The sequence below is a fragment of the Theobroma cacao genome, chromosome 2, assembly GCF_053813885.1.
Source record: "Theobroma cacao isolate CCN51 chromosome 2, ASM5381388v1, whole genome shotgun sequence".
Taxonomy (NCBI): Eukaryota; Viridiplantae; Streptophyta; class Magnoliopsida; order Malvales; family Malvaceae; genus Theobroma; species Theobroma cacao.
The window spans coordinates 2,752,330-2,770,057 of record NC_142640.1 but is presented as its reverse complement, the minus strand read 5'-3'; the positions used below and the strand labels follow the sequence as shown (position 1 = coordinate 2,770,057).

At 38.9% G+C, this 17,728-nt stretch overlaps 2 protein-coding genes across 6 annotated transcripts; both read right to left on the bottom strand.

Moving 5' to 3' along the window:
• Window positions 1-60: 60 nt before the first annotated feature.
• On the bottom strand, window positions 61-13,546 carry ATR (Ataxia telangiectasia-mutated and RAD3-like protein). Of its 5 annotated transcripts, XM_007041666.3 has the most exons (15): window positions 13,202-13,540; window positions 12,108-12,252; window positions 11,844-11,956; window positions 11,320-11,654; window positions 11,068-11,192; window positions 10,308-10,452; window positions 9,623-10,201; window positions 9,465-9,540; window positions 8,683-8,995; window positions 6,586-7,842; window positions 2,801-6,197; window positions 2,120-2,689; window positions 1,020-1,643; window positions 511-705; window positions 61-374 (listed from the first exon to the last, which is right to left on the bottom strand). In XM_007041666.3, exons 1-15 carry the CDS (start codon window positions 13,401-13,403, stop codon window positions 207-209), a joined length of 8,244 nt encoding a protein of 2,747 aa, XP_007041728.3. In that variant the 5' UTR covers window positions 13,404-13,540; the 3' UTR covers window positions 61-206. The 5 variants fall into 5 exon arrangements, with proteins under 5 accessions (XP_007041728.3, XP_088659446.1, XP_088659445.1 ...); XM_088803320.1 differs by lacking the exon at window positions 6,586-7,842 and having other exon boundaries at window positions 117-374; window positions 13,202-13,538; XM_088803318.1 differs by lacking the exon at window positions 61-374 and having other exon boundaries at window positions 678-791; window positions 13,202-13,546.
• A 762-nt stretch (window positions 13,547-14,308) lies between these two features.
• LOC18607480 (mechanosensitive ion channel protein 8-like) lies at window positions 14,309-17,728 on the bottom strand. The gene is made up of 5 exons (XM_018114800.2): window positions 16,137-17,728; window positions 15,834-15,957; window positions 15,457-15,750; window positions 15,167-15,369; window positions 14,309-15,060 (listed from the first exon to the last, which is right to left on the bottom strand). The coding sequence occupies exons 1-5, from the start codon at window positions 17,711-17,713 to the stop codon at window positions 14,763-14,765; spliced, it is 2,496 nt and encodes an 831-aa protein (XP_017970289.2). The 5' UTR covers window positions 17,714-17,728; the 3' UTR covers window positions 14,309-14,762.

Here is a 17,728-nt window from a genome sequence, read left to right as displayed (position 1 = left end):
GTTTGGGTTAGTTTGTGGCACTCTTGGGTTAATGTCAGAGATCATGAACTATGGCCTGAATTCCAACAAAAATTTGATCGACCAATTTGCATTTTTCTAACTAAAATGAGAAACAATTATAACTCCCACGGTGAGGGGCACGAGTGTTTTACTAGTTTCATTTAAATCTTACACCGACCAAAACTTTGCAAGATATATACATGTTTCTAAAACCATGGCATCCACCATATATACATCTTTCCAAGGTTCTTGTGAGAGACGGCCTCTGCAATCAAACGACGAGCCTGACCTTCTACAGCTAGAGGTAGAGATGGTGCTGCTGCAACACCAACAACCACCCCTTGCAACCTTGCCTCGATATTACTTATGGCCCGCTGCAATACCCAAAGACATGCTTCAGTTGCGAGGTTACAATGTATTTCATTATATCATGAACTAAACCTTTTTCTATCACGACAAGAAAGAACTAGTTTACAATAATGCACAAAAGGAGAAAATAAATTTTCAAACCTGTGCATGTGGGTTCTGAACTTCTACTCCACTTGATTTGTGGGATTTTGTCCACTCCACAAGAGGATCATGAATGAAAGTTTCAAGAACACTCATCAGGGTCTCCCTATGTGTCCTCAGAACTGAAAGTGTTATTTCACAAATCCGCAAAAAGATGCCCTCATATCCAGTGATGCCCAATCCATCAATCATGTTCTATGTGTTCCATATATATATAAAGAAAAAAACCCCAGGCTTCAGAAGCTTGCAATTTGAAAATACTATCAATGTGCTACTATATTCTGTAATGTAGAGATCAGGAATAAGACTAAGAAGATTGTTATTCAACAATTTCAGAGAAAATCACACTTATTTTTAATTTTATGCAGAAAAAAGTTGGAGCATTTTTGAGAAAAAAAATCAAATTATATTTCTTAAATATCTTGTTCCTGAAGAAAATAGAGCATAATTCAGCACTCGTCAACAAATTCACAGAATCCAGTGACAGTGCAAAGTACATGTATTCTTACCTGGGTCAGCCTGAAAGGGACCAGCTCAGGCTTCTCCAACTGCAACCCTTTATCAAATAAGCAACTGAAATCCACGTGAACACAGTCACCTGTTGTAGACTCAAAAAGAATGTTTTCACCATGTCTGTCACCCAGCCCCACAATATGCCCAACCATGGACCAAACAGCTGTTGTGTGAGCATAAGCAATTCGAGCCCTAAACCAAGCTGCAGGCTCTGAAAAAGTAGTTAAAAACCATTGATGGAAAACTGGTGGGAACATCGGAAGAATCTTGTCCTTCAACATCTCATCTTCTGGTATTTTACCCTGGCATTGATCATAAATCCGTTTAATTTGAGGATTTGTCTTCTGCCTGTCAAATTTGCCACATGTGATATATATGTCTTGAAGAATATGCCGGAGTCCCCGAGTATGGGGCACCCATTCCACCATACCACAGTCCTCTGTAAGAGGAATCACTGCAAAGGTACGAATGTATAGCTTCCTCCTACGGCTCTCAGGGTACTTCGACAATAAGCGGTTTATCATTGCAGTGAACTCCATCATACGGGCATCTTTCCTGAGGTCATCTTTAGGTTTGCAGAGGAATGGACGTTCAATGCCATCACTGCCCAATAAAAAAATCTGACAATACAAGAAATGGCATCAAGGTTACAAAGCTGATATGCAACTTTTCAATATTTGGACTCATCAGACAGTAAATTGAGCAAATGTTCTAGAGATAACACCCACAAATGAATTATATAACTCTAAAAGATTTATGTAAATTGCAACTTAAAACACAATTATCTAGTTCGGAGGTCTATCTAACAGAAAGTATTGAATTTAGACCAAAATAAACACATATGTAAGGAAAAAGGATGAAATGGGCCACATCAGCATTTCAAACTCAATATATAAAATCCCCCTGCTGTACAAACTTAGGACAATCTAACTTTAAAATTTTAACGCTTTCTCAAACCATTATATGTAGGCTCTAGACACAGTTATTGCATGACACAAGAAGTGATCGGTGAGCCAGCGAAACTAAACAAGTAGAAGGAAGTATATTAAAGAACTTTTTCCCTTCTTTACAAAATCCGAAAGCCTGAATTACATACTTTCTTAGGTCGCTGAAGAGATGAAAGTATCTCAGCCTCATCAGCTATTCCAGATATTGTAGGAAGCTCCACACCAGAAAAGATATCAGAAGAAAGAGATTCAGTAAGATTCACATCATAGGTTGGCAGACTGACAGTAAGAGATTGTTGAATTGGCATGATAATTCCCAGAGGCATCATCCTTTTCAATGCACTGAATTCAGTTGAGATATTAATAGTCCTTGATTTTGGCTGGCCCGCATGGAAACACAGCTTAATAAGATGATCAATCAGACTAGCAAACTGCACAAACAAATTGTTGCCACTATTTCCTTGGCTAAACCCTTTACGTGCAGCTTGAATGATTTCTGCAGCTGCTTCCCGCCTGGAAGGAACTGTGGACTTTGAAACTGCTGCCATAATCCACAGTGATTGCTGTGGATATTGCCTGACAACAGAGATGATGATGCTTTTGACCAACTTAACAATTTCTTCATTTTGGTGGCAAATTCTAGAAACCAGCTGAGGCAACACAGTTAACCATTGATAGGTTGGCAAATCCTTTAAACAGCCTCGCATTATACTAATTACCTTTCGAAAGATGAATCAAGAAAACAGTGTTAATTATTAAGGAATAATAAAAAAGTGTCACCAATATCATAAGAAATAAAAGATGAAGTTCATACAAAGTGTTGTACCTACCTTTCCTTGGACATTTTTCAAATCCTTATTAGAGGCAGCTGCACTTCGCTGATAAATGCTCCCAAAGTCAAACCACAGGGTTAACAACCTTGGAAGAGCTTGAAAAAGATTCTTGTGACCACGATGAAGCCCCTTTGCATAGAATAACAGTACATCAGGCAGGTAAGACCACCATTGTTTCTCATTTTTTGAGTTTGAAGAAGCAGCAATAGCAGAAGCTGAGGGAATTATCCCAGGACTTAGCTCAAAATTCTCTTCTTGACGTTTCCTGGCATCAACAAGTACTTCATCACAATATTTAGCCATATAAAAGTATCCTTTCTCCCACTTGGGTTGCAGTTCCCTCACCCTGGAATAAAGACTTATCACATCCTCCTTCTGTTTCTGCCCAGTGTAATGAATCCACCGAGAATATAGCAGGAGGGTCTTTGCTATCTCTTGGTTCTCATTCATAGCTTGAGTATCACAAGGTAAAGGTTGTGGGTTTAGTGGAACCAATGAAAGGGTAGTAATTGATGATATTGCTGCAGAGCCTACAACCTCCACTGGCATGTTCAGGAGAGACTGCTGCAACTCAGCAATCGCACCATCAGAGCGCCTAGTACTCCAAAGAAGCTTAGCCTTTTCCATGTGAACATTAGGTGCACCAGAAGCCTGTGCCTCCAGAATTGCTTGATTGGCTGTTTCATAATGACCAGCCAAACGACAAAGCTTTGCATATTGAAGCCAGCAATTCCCAACTTCAGCACCAAGGCTACTGGCACCAAAAACCAGCCTCCTGAAAGCCAACAATGGCTCCCTTGCCCAGAGTGATGATTGTGTAAATCTGAGTCGATTTTCCCAGTTCTCCATGACTTTTGAGAATCCAGAATCACATAGATGGAATGATTTCTCCAAGAAAGATTCATCAAGGAGAAGTGCATGGAAGTCCTCTAGCTCCCGTAGCAGGTGAAGTTTCACAATAATTGGATAAGCCCGTGAGTAGGAATCCATGCCTGCAGCAGCCAGAGGAGCAATAAGAGCTTGTTTGGATAGTGCAATTTTCTCAGCAACCGAGAACTGATCCTTCTTCATCATTGCCTGCAGAATCTTTGCCACATCCAGGTCAAAGGAAGCATTACTTTCAGAGCTGCTGCATAGTAAGCCCTCTTCATCTGCCCCAGTAAGGTACTCATCCATCAGGTCCCACCTTCCAAGCCTCCATGCAGCCTGCACACCTTGCATGCACCATGTTTTCTTGTATTTCGGTATTCTAGAAATCAGGCCATCCACATGAGTAACCATGGCCTGAAGATGGCACATGTTTAATAAACAGTTAAGAACATCAGAATGCCTCTGAACAGAGGTGGGTTCCATCTGCAAGGCCTGCTCACAAGCAGTCAAAACTTCAGCCCAGTTTCCAGCCTTTTTGTTGATTAAGAGCTGATCTTGTAAACTTAGTAATTTACGTAAGCATGCTAAGCCTGACAATCCATCAGGTTCATCCAGACAGCTGTATATTTCCATTAGATAAGAGATATCTTCATCCTCAAATATGCCACTCCTCTCAGCTGCCGGATTAAAGGAACCTGATTTCCCTCGCACATAAGATTCAAAGTACATTAAAGACCTTGCATAAGCCTGACACCTGAAGGAAGCCCTAGCAAGGGTAACCTTTGGAATCGCACTTAAAAGCTCAGACACATATTTACACTGTACAAGGAGTTGATCTTGACTTGCAGATAAAGCCGAACTTTGATCCTTTGACTTGGATGCCTGTTGCCTTGAAGCTGATGATTGATAAGACTGGGAAAGAGCAAGTTCTTGTTTAACATCATCCACCCACTGGCCAAGATTATCAAGAAGAGTGAATACTGCTTGAATGCAAACTTCACTCTGTCCACCACTGACTCCATAAACTGCAGCCCCACTGTTCTCTGAAGCTGCAGCATTAAGAACTGATTGGATTTCTTCTGTAATACCATGGCGTCCCTCCTCCGTGCCATGACAGACAACATTGAGGACTAAATATGGCAATAGATATATTGCTGTTTGCATATCATGACGAACTATACCTCGACAAGCATTAAAAATGCTCGCACGAGACCCAATTGCATGTGCAGTCAGCTTCTTTATCCAAGAAAAAATCCACCTTCTGAACGACATAGAAGGCCTATAAATTGGTCCAGCAGATGTGGAATCAGCCACATTTGGAAGCTGAAATCTAGAGGTTAAGCAAGGGGCAATTATCTCTTTAACATAATTAGAAAACCGATCCCATAACTTCTGACCCCTGCTATTGGTCCCACTGCTACTAGCAGAACTCTTGATACCCAAGGCAGTGGTTTTTAAAGGTTCTTTATCCTTCTTAGTCTGTGACATAGAAGCAACATTCTCATCCAGTGATGCTTCACAACCTGCAATCTTTAGAAGCTCTTGTATGGCCAAAGCAGCAGAGTCCTGAATAATGGTATCAGGTGCTGCCCTAAAAGCCCTTGCTAGATGCTTATGGATCAACTCAAAAATAAGGTCATCATCTGTACATTGAATTTTAAAGCGTTGGCATGATATATTCTTTAATTTTGCAGGGTCAACTGCACCGAGAGCTCCAAGGCAATCAGCACACATTAACTTAAGCCGCTGTCCTACTACAGTCCTTGATTCCTCAGCACACCCTCTGAGCAAGGATGTGATCAAAGAGCTCAAGATATCCATGTCTGAACCACCTTCACCATTCACTAAGGCTGCAACATCCTCCCTTCGTAATTTCAGCAACTTGCTCAACTCAGTCACTACCATGTATCTTACATTCAAGTTCTCATGATTCAGACCAGCAACAACATCTCGTAATTGATTCTTCAAAGTCATTGTTCCACGGGCTTCTTGTATAGCTTTGTTCACTTCTGTTAAAACTGGAATACTGGGCAAAAGAGGAAACTCGTGAATATGCTCCTTCAAAATAACCCTGTTCTTCAATACAAGTTCTTCTAAAATTTCCACCACCTTATGCAAATGCACAGAGGTGTGTTCTGTATCTTTCTCCAACAAGGGTATAAGAGCAGCAAAACCTTGAGAAATCACATGTTTAGTGCTAGTTGGTGATACCATTGCCAACTGCACGATGAGAAAGTGCAACACAGAGAGTCCTTCAGATTGGAGTGTTTCTTTACCGATAGCATGCATGAGAAGAACCATTAATTTTGGCACATAGGTACTCAAGTGTGAACCCATCATTTTGATCAGCATCTCGATACGTTTCAAAGCTTGCTTCTGCAGTGAAAAATCCTCTGAATGTAGCATTTTTCTATCGATACTGTTAAGGAGGCCCACAAAGTGATTCCTCAAGAAGCCTGGAAGACCCTCAGAATCAGTCAGCACTCTAGCAACCTTTTTTATCATCTGAGGTACTCTCTCTAACCTGTATATAGAAACCAATCATAATCAGTGGAGTGCCCAGTAACACTTAAACACAAAATGCTATCACTGATGTATTGAAATATCAGATGAAAATGTTCATCACTTGATAAAAGCATCTATAAAGCGATAATTATAATCAATATAGCTGAGTTCAAATATAGGATACACAGAGCTCATCAAAAGAAGTAATAAAAAGACATCTGTGCAAATTCATGCCAACATGCACCCATCACAAATAAACAAATGCATAGAAATGTCCATGCAAACAATATATTGGAGGATTTAAGCTTGTAACCATCAAAAAAAAAATATTGGAAAATAATCAATAAACCTATTTGACAAATCTAATAATTTTATTCACAAGATCATTAGATGACATGGAGGTCTACCTTTTGTTTATCTCATTTAAATCACCGCCATCAAGGAAGCATATAAGTTCATCCAAAAGTGCAGGCAATGCAGCTGCAAAGATTTCTTGGTTATTAGAACCAATTTGTGCATGGTAAAATTGTAAAGCAGAGAGTAACTCTTTCTCATCTGCTTGATGGAGAGCAAAAGCTAGAACTTTTGGCAGCCAATTTACTATCAGAGGCACCATATCAGTGTTTAGGCACTTGGCCAACTCATTTAAGATGTCAACTGCTTGATCATTATCCTGCTGAGACACCACAAGCTTTGGAAGAACAACGGGAATCATCTTCTTAAGTAGCTCTTCAGTTTCAACACCAAGAACTGCCTCAGCAAACTCTTTTACCATTTTTGGACGGCTTGCAAGCCTGATAGATAGATAATCAAATAGTTCATTGCGAATATGAACAGCTTTAGAAAGCAATAGTTCAAATCCTCCTTTAAAATGGAAACAGCAGGATTTGTGTATTAGTCGTGATGCATTGATTCTCACAGTCAAGTGCAGATTGTCAAGCTGATCAACCAATAAGAACAACGAAAGTAAGAAGAGTTGACTATAAACATCAACTGCCATCATAATTTCTGCAATGGATTCCAGAAGAGTCTCTATTATTTGGGGACCTTCAGTTGCTGTCAAAGCATATTTAATCATATTAAAGAACTTTTCTTCACTACCTTTAGATGAAGCATTCCCATCGGAAAATAAAAAATTTAATATTGGATCTTGAAGGAAAGAACTAATCTGACCACAGAATGCTTCTCTTACAGACTTCTTTTTGTTAAGCAGCAGAAAATCAATGCACCTAACCCATTCCGTTCTCATGCTAAGCAGAACATCCTGAGACCCATGTAAAAGGATCCTTCGTATAGCTCCAACACAGGCAAGCTGAACCTCTTCTGAAGACTCACCATAAAGTAGATTAAAATATAAAGACTGAAGATAACCTAAATCAAAATTGTAACCACTTTCCAAACTCTGTGCATCAGGCGGATGCATGATTTTAGAATTTGGCTCATCATCATGCACAACACATCTATCACATTTTGAACACCAAAATCCTTGAAGTAAATAATCTAATGTCTCAATTTGTTTCTCATCTTTGATATTTAAAAATAATTTGCACGAACTTTTTTCTATACCATCAACACCGTGGTAAGATCCATGTAGGCATGACAAAAATCCAAGACAGTACGGAATCACTTTCTTGACCTTTTCATGCTTATCTTTCTCCAACAACCTGCTTATGCAAAGGGTGGAACATGCAATCAAATGAATTCAAGTTAGCAGTCTTCACAATAAAGATTTTATCCATAAGATGACCTTCCCTCCTCATCACCCCCTCCCCCAAAAGTAAAATAAATAAACATTAGCATAGAACATTTCATCCACGTTCCTAGTGATCGAAACAAATCGTCGAACATAAGACCCTCATCCTCCTTAGCATGATAAACAGGCACCTAAAATTAACACAGACAACAAGAGAGTTTTATGTAAATTATTCAGATAAACTGATCATCATTGACATTCACTAGTCTCAAATTATTCACATATTACAGTATCATCCAACTACTGGCAGTATGTACCACATACATTAACCCACACAGATAACTTGCCAACTATGACAACAAACAGTCATGCCACAAGAACAGAATAACTACTTCAAGTTAATAATGTTACAAGTACAATAGGAAGGCAACAAAATAAAAGTAGTCAACTCATACCAAAATGAGTTGATACAAGAAATTGTCCAAACAAAATGATGAAAAAGAATTGTAGTAAACTGGCTAAAAACAGATTATTTAAGATTTGTCAAACCTCTAGCTGTGGGAATCTAGATATGATACAAAAGAATTGAAATCTTATACATGAAATTTTAAGTGAAACATAAAAGGATATAGTTTCCTAGCAGGGAAAATCATCATTACCGTGTATTATGTTTTGAATAAAGCATTCAAATGGAACTTCAGATTATGTGATCCAAACCTCATTGTGAACTAAAAGGAAAAAATGCCGCCAAATATGCACATATGAGTATTAGGAAAAGCAAATGAAGAAATAGGTTCCATTTGCCACTTACTCCAATCTTCTGAACATGTGCGCTAGTGCATCAAGACCGGACCAGAGCACAATAACTGGCATGGAAAGAAGAGCTTCTTTTCTTACTTCTTCAATTTCATCATGAAGAGCTAAGTCCAGAACTTCAAAACCATTTCCAGCACTAAACCTTGGACCAAGCTTTGAGACAACTTGAATCGCTATGAGTTTTGCTTTCCATGGAAGATGAGGCTTGGGGACCACTAGAGTGTGTGTCCATGGAAGCTTTAGCACCACATTTATAGCCACCTCATCACTTTCATTCTTAAACAGATTGTCCTCGAAGAAAAGGGACCCTAATTAAAAAGGGTAAAAACAAATTGTATTAAATAGCATAGAAATACGGTAGAGTCCATAACTAAGAATTCAAATGAAGTACCATTCTGAATGAGGAAAAGGACCCATGTTGCATAGTCACTGACCCATCTACTTTGCAATTAAAGCTTAATTGAGTTTAGCTGAGTTATATGAAAGTAGAAGCAGAGGATTATCAGAAACCATATATGCAAAGAGGACTTAAATAATTATGTTTTAATTTTAATATAAATACTGGTCTCTATAAATTTGTTTTTTGGGGATGTAACTTTTTTTGCATTCATAGCATGAGATTTGTGGTTTATTCAGTGAAATTGAAACAATTCAGAAGCTACTCGCTTCTTTTAGAGACTTAGGAAAGCACATATTGCCAAGCTTTTTAGTATAACATAATCCTGACAAGACAAGATTCAGTGAAACTTCTGATGAAGGTTAAATCCACTGCCTTACCCTGTATAAGCAGCATACTATGAATTCCTTCCAAGAAAATGGACATATCAAGCATGATTGAACTCCCTTGCTTTGCCTGCATGACATGAACCGAAACAAATGATAGGGAAACCAAGAAAATGAGTAGGCTAACAAGAAATTTGCAGCTCTATGCTTACCTGCTCACATATCCAAGGAATCCATGTCTGCATCTGTTGAAGGATGCAGAGTGACATATTGGTCTCAGGATATCTACAGAAGGCAATGCAAAGCAGGCTAAGAGCCGTTAACGCAACATCTGGTCTTAAAGAGCCATGTTTGACACTAGGAGAGTTTAAAAGTTCAGCAAATAAAAGAAGTGACTCATGCATAGAGTCTGCATATCCTTCTTCTCTTTCATAAGAAACAATATCGGTAAGTTTAATATCCCTGGGAACATTAGTGTTAGAAACCTTAAGTTCTCCATCTACCTTTTGGCGTTTGATCTTAGAAAGATCAACATCAAGGATATGCCGCTTTCCTCCAACCTTTGGGCTTGCTATTGATTTGTCACTTGAGGTTGATAAACCCAAGTTACTATGATCTGTTGTCCCACCTCCAACACAACTGGGACCAAGAATAGAGAGAGCAACTTGAAAGCAATCCATCAACAAAACACATGGCTCGGGACAACAAAGTACATTAATAAGACATTCAGGCCTCCATATATGAGGGGGACAAGTTTTTGAAATCCGTATATATGCAGTGCACAATGCAACCTGGAAATGCATATATATATATATATCAGTACCTGGAAGATATATTCATATACATGTGTGTGTGTGTGTTGTGTCGAACAATAAAATCACCTAAACTTCAGTTTACCTTAAGCTCCATGCTTTTGGTTCTCCACATTGAGTGACAGAAAACATTAACTAGATTTTCAGCTGTTAGCTTGACAACATCATCAGGACAGCTAGTGTGCAGTGCCCTAAGGCAATCACCTATGGAGGAATCATAAACAAAGTTCCTGAAAAGAACACCATATGAATACTGAGAATGACAGCCACAAAAAACATATTTGTACCATTTATTAACAACATAAGAAATTTCTGGATAACAAGAAGCATAAGGAAAAGAATCAGATTCAAGCATACATGCAACTACTCCCGCTAGAGCTCTAGGTTATCATCCCCTAGACAATCTAAGCCTCAAAAAATTGAACATGATTTCCCCAAACAAGAGGCAATTGTACAATTATGACACCAAAATCCCAAAACGTTGCCCATGGGGTGTCATGTGACTTGACAATAAGCTGCTGAAACTCTTTGAGATAAAGTACAATATTTCATTTCTCATTAATTAACAATAAGCACTCTACCAACATATGGGGTGCTTGGAACTCATAAAGTACATCATTGAAACTTGTTGGATAAAATATAATATGTTATTTCTCATTGACATCATAATTCTAATTAAAATTCTACCAAGACAAGGTTATAGTCCCAAGCATTAGAGGTCACTCTTTTGGTCATAATTTTATAATCATTTCACATGGTACCTACATATTTGGGTTGCACCCCCTTTTGAAACATTTTTTCTTTAATTATAAATTTCAAGTTAAAAAAAACATTACAATGCACACCTGAATACAGGGAGCCCCTCTTTGTCCTCACTTAATATGGTGGATATTGATTGGATTAAATTCTCATAAGGAACAATGTCATAACTCATCGCTGATCCAATGATGCGTGCAAAGTCAAAACATGCCTTCCACAAAATTTAAATTGTCAGCCACTGTAACAAGAGGACATTAGAAACCATACGAACAAACTAAATGAACCAAGATGAAAAAATTGCATTCAAGAAGCTCATTATTGAATATAACATAACCCACCATATGCAAATCAGCATCTCCATAACATAAAAGAGAGCATGCAGAACAAACAAATGATGTATTGATGAGACCTTCCACATATAGAGTTCCTTCAGTTAAGCATTTGCTAAGAAGCTTTATGATCCAAGTTGCAAACGGTTGCCACCTGTTTCTGCCCAAGAGGTTAATCAAGATGCCAGGGCCATCAATGGGTTTATTGCTTGTTGGGAGATCACAGAGACATGTTGAGTTACCCAAAATTCCAGAAAAGGAACGATGGAAACACTTTAAAGGTAATCCAGTGGCTTCTGTAATTCCGGAATTTTCCAGAGAGAGGGATCCTATATACGAAATATCTGGATGAATACAAAGGTGTGTTAGTTTTCTTTTATGTTTTTAGATGCATTACGATCAGACTGCCAAATAACTGAGACATCATGGATTATAACAAACACAAATCACAAAATTCAGATCAATCAGTTAGATAAGTAAGCAGGGAAACCATAGTCATATCAATAAAAATCGTCACAAAGTTCTCCTTTTACCTTCAATGGTACACATGGCATCAATGAAAAGCATTCGATATGCATCTTGAGATCCAGTACGAAGCAAGGATAAAAGGGATCCAACAGTATCAAAAATGACTCCATGTCGAGAGCTGAAATATGATAAGATTGTTCTTAAAAATACAGCTAAAACACAGAAAGCTTTAAAATGTCTAATCAACAAATTTAACAAAACCCAATCACAAGATAAAAAAGACATTGCAAAAATTGCTTTGAACAGTGGAATATTATTAAATCACTGACCGAAACGCAGGTTCAGCAAAAAAGGGCAATATCCGACCAATCACTGGCAGAACAGCACTGGCCTTGCCATGGTAAAAAACTCCAGGAAAATTCTTTGCTGTGTGAGAAATGAGCTTCAGCACAGCTATGACTTCTCGCTCATTAGCTGCAAGAAAGTAACATCAACAACAATAACTACAATTGGCATAAAATCATTTATATGTGTGTGTGTGTGTGTGTGAAATTCTACGTCATTACGGACCAAGGATGAAAAAAGCCAAAGAGGACACTAAAAATAGCTTTCATACATAAATGGTTCATTTAACGCAAAATAAGTGGAAAATAACAGCTATCAAATTCCGAAAAGAAAAAACCATCTCAACTAAAGTAGCATTGAAGACTCTAATTATGCAGAATTCCTAGCCATCAAAGAAGGAATCAACTTCTTCTTTTCTTCACCATGGGCAAGCACACAATCTCGAGGTTGAAAGTGATTCCTCTAACGCCATAAATTGGGCCAAAGACCACAACTCAGTGCCACGGTGAATGAAAAACGTGTCCAATGCTATCAAAGTCTTTCTTCAAAGCCCAACAAAGATCACCTTCAAACACATCATGCGAGAAGCCAACACAGTGGCGGATGGCTTAGCTAAAGCTGGGGTCATGAGAATTTCCAGCTATAGGGTCTATTTTGAAAACCATGACAGAGAAGGCCACGCATAGCTCATCTGTTCCCCGTTTTTAATTCTTGATGATAATTACGATCCTAGGTTCTTCTTTGTAAGCCCTTTGGGCTATGATATCTTGTTTATCTCATTGAAGAGACCATTTCAGCAATAAAAATGCTTGTTTTTCAGAAAACTAAAGTAGCACATTCCTTGAAAATCCACATGAAAGATAGAACAACTACATTCTTGGCAATCTGTTTTCTCAGGAAACCGACAGATAGGAAAAGGAAAAAGAAAAGAATTGTTTTTTTTTTGTTTTTTGTTTTGAACAACAGAATCTCAAAGAAAAGCCCACAAAGCAAAACACCAGATTTCATGAAACCCAAAACCCCAAAAGAGAGAAAAAAAAAAGGGGGGTGTGGGTTTGGAAAGAGTAAGAAAGAGTACCAGAAGAAGAGGGAACAACGTAGGCGTGAAGAAGGTTGGGAAGAACAGCACGGAATCTGGCCTCTAAAGCATCATCGTCACTGTTGTTGTTGTTGTTGTTGATGTTGCTGTTGTTTGGAGGAGTGGAGGAAGTTGCAGCAATGCGTTCACGAAGCTCGTGAACCAAGCTCGATAGACTTTTACTGTTACTATTATTAGCCATTGCATTTCCTCTCCCTCTCTCTCTCTCTCTCTCTCTCTCTCTCTCTCTCTCTCTCTCTTCCTCGGTTTCTCCCGATCTATCTGTCGTTCCCTCCCAATTTCGAAACACTGGACTTGGCTTTGTAGTTTTCTTTCATCTTTTAACTTCCATCGGGCAGTGCACCGCCTTCCAGAAGTTCAATTCAATTCTTGTCTTCTTTTTTTTTTTTCTTCTATTTATTCAAATGATTATTACAAAACTCAATTCTTAGCCCTTTGGACCCCGCTTAATGGGCCAAAAATTGGGCCTATTGGGGGCCTGAAAGCCCTCAATTGGCCTTTCTGGACGGACCACATCCAAGGCTGAAGTCCAACCTCCAATTGACTCCTTAGGCCCAGTGGCCCAACCTTATTGGTTTTATTTTATATTTTCTTTACCCTTTTTTATACACTATAAAAATTTTAATTTCTATAAAATTGAAATGTCCACTTATAAAAAAAAAAATTCCTCTTGAGAAATTATCAAAATAAAAATTAAAATGTCTATGATATATGTAAAAAGATTCGAATCATATTCTTTAAATAAAAACTTTATGTATCAACTAATAAACGAAATGCTTAAATACATATTCAATATAATTTTATAAAAATTAATTTTAAAATTAATAAAATAATTTTATGTCCATTTCTATATTTACCTTATTCAAGTAAAACAAATTTTGCTAAGAGATTATTTCAATAAAATTTCTTCTCCATATCCCCAAAAAAAAAAAACATTCGAGACCACTTTGATGTTCACCACGTTCTTCAAGAAACTCCCTTCGTTCATTAGCAATCCAGAAGCAGTTCCTGTTTAGGCAAGCACGAGACAGCGAAAGAAGCAGCATGAACATTGTCTTTCCTTGAGCAACAATACAAAAGGTTTGAATCCGAAGAGCTTCCCTTGGAATGGAAGCTTAGCTGCTGCCCCTACCGAAACATTTTGGATACCCTTATCACCCTCTTCCTGGGAATTTGCAATGGAGATATATGGTCTCTTTGTTGCTCAATTTGAAATGTGGGGAATCGCTGGTTTTGGTTTTGACGACCATTTTCATCCAACTTCAACTGCAGCAGAATAAGGGTGATGATGATCAAAGGCTGAGAACAAAACGAACAGTACAAAGAGAGAATTTGTGTTGAAAGCAGTCATTGTTTTTTGATGATGAGTTGGTTCGTTTTGGCTTTTAGGTGGGGATCATATATAGCCAAGTGCGACTGAAACAGTTGCAATCAAGTGTTAAAGGTGATTAGGTACATGGGATGGAATCCCCCAACTAAATAAACAGAACAGCAAATCATATATCCCGGTAAAGAAAAAGAAAAGAAACTTGTTGTTTCCTCAGTCAGCTGAACTTTCTGCAGCAGTCCAAGCAGAAGGAATGCGACTAGAGTTAACTGGAGGCAAGGAGCAGACATTGATGTCAATCGGCAGCAAGCGGAATGGCATGTCAAGTTCTTTGAATATGTTCACCATTTCTTCCGCCAATCGAGCTCTCCTTTCCCACCTCTCTCCAATGTCCTGGTAGTTCATCTTATGAGTCACCCAGACCGCCATTTTCAGACTGTTCAATCCCTCGATTTCCTTTAGTATAACCGTGGGAGCACAACACCAATGCTCCTTTCGGCTCTCGATATAACTGCATCAACGTTCAGGAGAGACAAATTTAGTCATTGAATAAACCAGATGTTTTCCCACGGCTGCACTGCAATAACTAGTGAAGCAAATGCTTTTCCCCTGCTTACCTCAGTATTCTCTGTTTCATGACAGCAACCTTCTCTATTGGAGTGGCTATGTGGATGCAGAAGTCAATTGAATCTCCCATATCTGGACTACGATAAAAGTTGCCGATGGGCTTTGTTGAAAGAACACTGTTGGGGAATGTGATCTTCAAGTTGTCGAATCTCAAGAAAACTGTAGTAAGAATGTTCATCTCCTCCACCACGAACTAAAGCGTGTTTAAGAAACAAGTTGATCATTACTTGGGATGAAATGAAGAGAGACAGCACAGTTCAAAGACAAGTATTCGACGTACCTGCGCACCATCAATCTCACACCTGTCCCCAACATCAAAAGGGTGGATGATGAACAAGAAGATGATAGATTCAAATATTGTCTTGCAAGTATTCCCAAAGATGAAGGCCGCAACGACGAGCTGCGAGCTAAAGAGTAGGATAATCCTGGAGGAGGCGATTTCCAGAAGGACAAGCCAGATGACCGCTATGATGATGAACGCTATGACGTTTACCATATGATGAAGATTGTTCACAGCCGTCTTTGTATCATTCAGCGTCAAGGCAAGAGCTCTTCGCTCTCTGTAGACATTCACCTGAAACAATAGGAGAACAATGTAGAATTGATTTTTATTTTTATTTTTTTCATATGAAGAATCATTTCTGGTTCGGTTCTTACCACCCAATTCTTCAAGGATGATTTGCTGATTCTCCTCTTCTCATAAGCACCTTCAAAGATATTCATTGTCCTCAAAGCCTCATCTTCTCGCATAAATCGCATCAAATCCTCCAAGTAGATATACCTATCAGCCAAGTCAATTGGAACCCATTAAATGCTCTTATCTCATCAATGGAATGGAGCCTGGAGTTTTCACAAAATATAATGAAGAAACACCAATTGAATAGCAAAAAGACTACTGCAGAGTGCGCTGGTGCATGCATGTTAGATCCTGGTTTGAGCCAAGTCCCGATAAATACTCACTTTGAACCACGCCGGGCCACATTCTGGAAAATTTTCCTTGCAGCAGCTGTTGCTTCATATTCACTTTTGATCTGTTTCACCGGATCACTCTCATTAGGCTGATCCAATATCTGCTCATCCAATGTGGACAATGTCCCATGCCGGACCATCATCATCAACCTCTTCATATTCCAAGCCGAAATATTCTTGTGATTGAGCCTGTGCAAGTGTTCTATTCCAATCCCATTATCCCCCTTCTTCGAAGCTGTCAGAGAAAGTTTTCGGGTTTTCAATCTGGTAATTGTTTTTTGTAGCTTTCCACTCCTTGGTGGTGGAAAGGCATCTGCCTGAAGGTCTGGCGGCACGGTAGCCCCAGCATTCTGCAATCTACGGATCTCAGCTGCGGTCCTTTCATCTTCTTCTTCAATTGTGTGGATTTTATTTAATGGAGGACCAGAGAGTGTTTCAATCACATATTGATTGAATAAGGTATCTTGAATCCTATCAAAATAAGTACTAACATGGAAAGATGAAGCCATCACTTTCACTATTAATGTCTTAATCAACCACAATAATGTACTAATCAAAAAACATACTAAAATTTTGTTAACATATTTGAGTAGTTTACTTTTACTTGCCCTGCCAACTTTCTTGTCAAACAAGAAATGCCAAGCCACAAGCACTAAGCCTAACCACAAGCAATTTTGCACTGGTTTTCTTACCCCATAAACAAAATACAAAAGCCTTTTCCTCAAAAGAAAATTCATCTCAATAAAAAACACAATCAGCCTAATCCCCCATCCAGACACCAACCGACCACATATCAAAACCAACACCAATACTAACCATTTCCACAACTTAAGCTCCCACACATACAGTCTCTTCAGAGAAGGAATCAATAAACTACAAAGAAACGCAGCAACAATTAAAATCAGACTCAGCCATTGAAGCAAAGTCAATGCATTCAGATTAGCTCTTCTAAACTCCTCAGGCACATCTTCATCTGAAAACGGGTCATCTTCCTCGTCAATATCCAAACTCTTCCCCAACAATCCAGACCTAATCGGACCCGATTTTCCTAACAGGTCAGACATCATCTGCACCTCCTCTTGTGGCCTGTCTATAAGCCTTGACTTAGTACTCCTCAATCTTGATAGCAAACCTGACCTTCTTTGAAGGGATATACCAGTACTTGCGTTGAAATCATCATCGCTGCGTTCATTTTTTCCTTCTTGTTGTTGTGTTTGATACCTCATGGGGTCATTCCCGTTAACTGGAAAACCTGAAACTCCTGTTTCGAAAGAAACCCGTCTCGAGTCTCTAGACGTAACCGACTGGTCCTGTTTAAGGCCATCCATATCTAAGTCCATGTCCAATGCAATCTCGTTGCTGTTGTTTCGTTTGTTCAAAAGCTGACCACTCGTCTTAGAAGGTGATTCCTCAGCCGCTTGCCATCGTTGCTTGTAACCAAAGCTGTCATTACCATCGTTTCCCTCTTTGTTATCATTCCAAAACTCATAGCTAGATTGCCTAAAAGTTTTGTTCTTGTTGTCGGGGTCCGAATCTTTCCCTGTTCCGGATTCTGCAGCTTCCACCATGAGAGGGAATATTCT